A 6,111-nucleotide genomic window follows, 5' to 3' on the forward strand; every position below is an offset into this window, starting at 1 on the left:
CTATCAAATAAAAGTGTTGGTTTATGGACAGGATTATCTTAAAATTACAAGATCTGTATTCTATTGGTAAATACTAATGAAAAAGGTATGACTGTGATTTTTGGTCTATATACTGAAATAATGTAAACTAGTGGTTATAACATGCTGCATGTCAACCTGCAGGATTGCTTGCATTAATTAAATCATAAATAATTTTTAATGAATGTTTATTGGTCAAGCATTCAGTCTTATAAGCACAGAATCAAACATTTAATTCATGTTTCTTTTTTAAATGTGCTGGGAGGAAAGATTCAAACAGATTCAAGCTTCTGTTGTATTTTCTAAAGGATTTCTCAAGTCAACACAGTTATCGGAGGTAAAAAAAAGGACAATTTTCTGCAAGAATAAAAAAGCAATAGAACATTTTGTTTAACCTAAATACTCAGGCAAAAGGAATTCAGTATTACTAAAATACAAGGAAGTAAAATTATTTCAACTCTGAAATGAAAGCTAGGTTGAAGTATTATTAGGAATGTAGTGACTCCATCTCCACCTCCATGGGCTCTTTGGTTCGCAGCTCGTTGAACTGGGAATTTTGATTTACAGGCTGTCGGCGGCAGGAGGACTCAGGGTGAACGGGCATCCTTGGGTAGAAGGGACCCACCAGCCAGTTGAGCGGCGTGTTGTTGACCAGGTAATCCATTACGTTATCCAGGGAGTCCTTCACCTTGCCTAGCTGGACCCTGCTACTGGCTAACACGCTGTCTGGCAAGTCTCCCAGCACCTTGGCTTGGCTGAAACTGGTGTACACCTGTGCAGCTGAATGGCTAATGGACAGCGCCTCCTGCTGGATGTTGTTGGGGAGTCCTTTCAAACCGGAGACCAGGACTAGACAGGTCGTCTGGAGCTGTTGGGTGAGGGAACGTGCAAGCACCAAGGTGCGAGACTCGATTACCTACGGCAAGAGGATACACATTTAAAAACCACTCAGCATCAAAGAGATAAAACAAACATTTGTAAATTAGTAAAAATATGCTGAGACAGGAACTGTTATACTAGGAAAATATACAAAAATACATTCACAAAAACACAACTAAAAACTTTATTGTAGCCTTTCCCCCTTCTTCTTTTTTGTTTTAGGAGTTTTTAGGAACTTTGAATAATCCTAAATTGCTCTATTAAGTCTGGATATGGAAATCAATTCACTCTTTAGCTGAAAAAGTACTGGCCGTTAGTTACCTCTGCATGGTGACCATTCTCTTGGATTGAACTACCCGACTTCCACGGCACCAGGGAGTTAAGCTTGTTGTTTACCATCTGGTTAGCACTGCTGATGTTCTTCCTGCCGTATTCAATCTAAGAAGACCAAAGACTTTATTTTAGAGTGAGAATGTTGATACTGAACACTTTAAAGGTCATAATTCACACTGATCCTCTTAGGATCACACAGTAGGTGCGTTTGTGATCATTAGAGACTCACCAAGTCAACAGTGGAGTTGAGCTCGGAGATGAATCCCATGCTGCGCTCCTTGCCCTCCTGCATCCTGGCCATGGCTCTGGTGTACGCTCTCTTTCGGAGCTTGGTGGAGAGGCAGCCCAGGCGAACGTAGAGGCTCGTCTCTTTACTGTCGAAGCCTTTCACTGCTTCTGCCTCCAGCTCTGTCACAAGGCGAGGGGAAACGAAAACAGGCTATATTTAGACGTTGTAAGTGCCACAACGCAATACATATGTTGTTTTTAGAACTAGAAAGCCTTGTTTGTTTTATTTTTTGCATAAGGACAAGTCTGATCACAGTGTACCAGCTTATCAGTCTGAACAACTCTTCTATTTATTGCTGGGGGGGAAAAAAAGTAAAAAGCTAACACAAGTAACCACCCTAAAAACCCTTCATCTGATAGACACAATGTTCTGGGAACCACTTCAGCTGCTGAACCACATATAACACTTATGTAACTAACTGCAAGCTTGGGCTTTATTGCTTACATTTAATTAAATAGAAAATAAGTGATGTTTTTTGGGGTTTTTTTAAACCACACCTGATAAATGTTTCAGAAATGGAGATTTCTTCCAGATTTACTCATTTTTAGTTCCTTTTACTGTTAAAGAAACAACATTCCCACAGCATGATGCTTCCAGTTTTAGCGCTTGTTCCATTTTTCTAAATTGAGACCTCTAAAGCTTTCAAACCTATTTTATAACATAATTCTTCATTTACGCACCTGTTCTGCTGTTTTTCTTTTAATTTTTTGAATGGATCCAGAGAGCCCTTCATTAGCTTATTTGGTGATATATAAAGGTGATTAACTTTATTGTGTTTTGATTCTTTGTATCAGAGTGAAGGGTGGATGAACATGATTGCTATTTGTAATAAAAAAAAACCCACTGGAAATCATTGTTTTTCCTTACCTTTCATAAATGGTGTTATTTTGATTAGTCTAACATGTAAAATCCTGACATAATTCAGGTTTTAAGCTGTAATGCTACAAACTGTGATTTTTTTGTTTCATTCATCATAGTCTCTGCCCTTAAGAGCAATTCAAGTCAAAAATACTTTAACGTTCCTAGAAGAAGGTAAGTAAATGGCTTTTCGACTCACCAAGCTCCTCCTCTGACAGAGGCAGGTACTGCTCCACTAGACTCTCAGAGGTACTGAGGGCTGTGTCCACACCACTGCTGACCAGTTGCACCACTCTGCTGTCCAGCACCGTGCTCACGCTCCCACTCACAGCTGCTTTGGTCTTGTCCATCCCCTCCTGTACCGCACCCCGGGTCTTCTCCACAACCGTGCTCAGAGTGTCAGAGACGGTGCCCTTGGCCTCAGACACTTTCCCTGTCATCACATCCTTGGCAGAGGTTACCACATCCTTGGCACTGGAAACGATCTGGGGTGGAAAGCCAAAAGGAAGATGGGGCATGGGTCATCAAGATTTGTATTTTTCATCTTTATTGTGCAACTAGGCATGGTGCCATACCTGCTCAGAGGGCTGATGGAGGATTGGCAAGGTTTTCTCGATCTTGTCCAAACCTTTGCAGGCCAGGTCGTTGGCAATGGCAACTGCAGATAGAACAAAGGGATTATTATAAGAATTTCTGAAGTAAATTGCTTTAAAAAAGTTGAGACATCTTGGCTTTTCTTTTGATCTTTATTAAACTTTCTCATATTACAAACACAGAATTCAATATATATCAGTAGATGGTTACTTGCTCATTATTAAAGCGAGGGATTTTGTATAAAATCTGACAGGTTTCACATGCTGGTGCAGGTTGAGCCTATTTGTCAAATATGTTTCTTCAATAAAATACAAAATATAAAGAATTGTAAAAACGTATGCAAGGTCACTGAACTAGAGGAGGAACTCATTTTGTGACTCAGAACTGTGTGAAAGGTGAGGTGGATTAAGAGTCAGCAGTCTGGGTCAACCTTCCTGTTTCAAATTCTTGAAACGTGACTCTGAACAGAGCATGACGACCACGAGGGATTCAGTATGCCCCTCTAATCTCTGTCGCCACATTCAATGGCCGACAGAGGTGGGGGAAGAAGTAAGCTCAGGGGTCTTACTTTGAGGCTCCAGTTTGCCGATGATGGGCGAGGCGGTGGTGAGGGCCACAGAGGTGATGGTGCGGACCCCTTGCTCTGCAGCCTCACACACGCTCCTGATGTAAGGGTGGTTGTCCTTGGTGTTGGAGTAAACATTGAACACCATGCTGTAGGTGGAGCTCACCAAAGGGAGGCTGGTTACTCTCTCCACCACACTCTGAGGAAACACACAGACAGCAGGTTAATAATCAGCTGCCTCAATTAGAAATTAAACTGATAATTGAGATATTATTAGTAAGCTTTTAACATTTTTCTATCTCAACTTGCTTTATTTTGCCTTCTATTTTACTGTTTAATTCGTTTAAAACAAATTAAAAGTAAAATATATCTATAGATATATATAGATAGATAGATAGATAGATAGATAGATAGATAGATAGATAGATAGATAGATAGATAGATAGAAACCTTTGCCTTTAACACGGAGGGGTGAGTTTACACAGTAAAAGAGTAAACAATAAACTCACCTGATTTGGCATAACTTCAACTGCTGCCATTTCTGTTTATAAAAAAGTATATAAAACAACTTTAGAATTCAGATATCAACTTTAATCCCGATAAAATACAGACGAAGAAACAGAAACCATAAGGAATGAGCAGTTACTTCCGTAATAGAGCATTTATAAAAGTATTTCCGGTACTTAGAGACCCGTTTCTAAGAGGGCAGTCCTTAATAAATGTTCAGCAATTACACCTAAAATATTTACCGTGTTTATTAAGAAGTTTCTCGCAGCTGTCAGTGACTCCAAGGCTGATGTGAACGGGCTCGGTGGGGCTGCTGTATTTATGCGCTGGAAATATAATATCGCGAGATTAGGCGTGGCATTGTGGGGCGAGATTCCAGAGCAAAGGTGGCGAAAAGAAGGTGGAAGTTCAGAAAGTGGAGCTGGGGGATTTCCTTTAGATGCAATGGCGATTCGGTAGCATGAAATAAGTCTGAGGGAAAAATGTTTAGAAATAAAAATAAAGGAAAGATAAATAAAACCCCAAACTTAGTTTTAGCATCATCTAAGTCAACAAAAATATGCCAAACTACCCTCTCCTCTGACACTAGAGCAGGTGGGCCAAATTACACATTAAAACCTCCCAAAACATTTCAACAATACAGCAGTTTATTTTATTTATGGCTCCGCAACCCTCCAATAGTCTCAACCTGTACTTTTTCATTTTCCTTTCCTAACTCCCTTCCCGGCTGAGCTTTAATTACAAGAAAGGATTTTTGTCTGGGGTCCTGTTGCATAATTAAAAGCTCTAGAAACTTCGCTTAGGATTTAGTTTCACCCCTCACCTCAAGAGCTTCCTAATTCCACATATTTTGGATGAAAATCTCTAAATACAGAGCATGAAAACCAAAAAAATCAGTTTATTTTCCAAATGTTTTCAATTAAATGCTATAAGCAAAAAAGTGTGAGCCTGTTTATTACTGGATTATATAGTGCATTTATTGCTTACAACCCAAATGACAGCATAAGGGAGGGAAAAAGCTATTTTCTACAATGTTTGACTATATTTTGATCTATTCTAATTTGGCCAGAAAGGGTTTTTAACAATGAATGAAAAAAAAACCTATTATGCATTGTTTCTAAAATTCTCAGCATATAGTATACAGAAAAGTTTGGTGTGCATTTGTATTTACACCCCTGGGTCCATTTCTTCTAATGCAGCACTTACAGCTGTAGGTTTTATGTGGTGTTTCTTTACCAACTTTGAACTTTATTCTTTTTCAATCGGCCTTGTGGAAAATATCTCAAGTCATATTGTATTCATAACTTCTGTAAACATAAGTTTTCAGTCCTATCACAGATTTTGGATTTAATTTGATGTTTTCATTTTATTTCTATGTAAATAGATAGATAATCACCCAGTCGACGTAACAATGTGAATTGATGAATTAATACACCCTTCGTAAAGGGATATGTGGATACCAAGAAAAGTGTTAAAAGTTCATGTCCCAAAAATCAACCTTACAAATAATGACTTTAAAGACACATTAAATGTCGCTATGCTGACATTGGCTACAAAAGTTATACAAGATGACCTTTTCTGTCCATGTTGCCCAGTAGGCTGTGTGCCAGGCTGACAGCTGCTTAGCTCATGCAATAAAAATTCATAAAAGGATGATTCATGTCCTGGATCTTATCTCCTGCACCAAGTAGAGTCTGCCTGGTCTATTTCAGGTCACTGCTCATGATGAAGGGAATTCAGTGTAGTAGGAAGCTTACAGAGAAGTCTAACACACAGTGAAGTCAATGTCTTTAGACAGTATTGGCAGTGGCGGTTCAAGAACACATTTACCAGGGGGCCCCAGGGGTTTTCATAGGGCATAGAAAAGCATGAAACAAAAAAGCAGGGCAAGGTTTATCCTTCAATATATATTAAGAGAAGCACAAAACCAAAGAGCTACTTTTGGCCCAGTACTAAATGAAGAGAAATTTTGATATTATTTAGTTTTACATTTTGATGTTTTTCCACTGAAATATGTGTATTTATGTCTTTAAAAAAATAAAAAAAAAATCCCTTAAAAGGAGATAAA

General features: G+C 38.9%; 1 protein-coding gene across 1 annotated transcript; it reads right to left on the minus strand.

The window, feature by feature from the left end:
* Positions 1-214: 214 nt before the first annotated feature.
* Positions 215-4,384, minus strand: plin2 (perilipin 2). The gene is made up of 8 exons (XM_015373823.1): positions 4,286-4,384; positions 4,046-4,077; positions 3,540-3,735; positions 2,953-3,035; positions 2,577-2,862; positions 1,460-1,638; positions 1,219-1,335; positions 215-934 (listed from the first exon to the last, which is right to left on the minus strand). The coding sequence occupies exons 2-8, from the start codon at positions 4,073-4,075 to the stop codon at positions 506-508; spliced, it is 1,320 nt and encodes a 439-aa protein (XP_015229309.1). The 5' UTR covers positions 4,076-4,077; positions 4,286-4,384; the 3' UTR covers positions 215-505.
* Between the last annotated feature and the right edge of the window lie 1,727 nt (positions 4,385-6,111).

This window comes from Cyprinodon variegatus, unplaced genomic scaffold (genome assembly GCF_000732505.1).
Source record: "Cyprinodon variegatus isolate N-32 unplaced genomic scaffold, C_variegatus-1.0 Scaffold93, whole genome shotgun sequence".
Classification (NCBI taxonomy): domain Eukaryota; kingdom Metazoa; phylum Chordata; class Actinopteri; order Cyprinodontiformes; family Cyprinodontidae; genus Cyprinodon; species Cyprinodon variegatus.

Excerpts from the sequence above, each read along its gene's own strand:
- plin2 (XM_015373823.1), bottom strand. The coding sequence starts at position 4,075 with ATGGCAGCAGTTGAAGTTATGCCAAATCAG. Across the intron at positions 3,036-3,539 it reads CGGCAAACTGGAGCCTCAAA|TTGCCATTGCCAACGACCTG; the intron begins GTAAGACCCCTG and ends TTCTATCTGCAG. Across the intron at positions 2,863-2,952 it reads TCCATCAGCCCTCTGAGCAG|ATCGTTTCCAGTGCCAAGGA; the intron begins GTATGGCACCAT and ends TTTCCACCCCAG.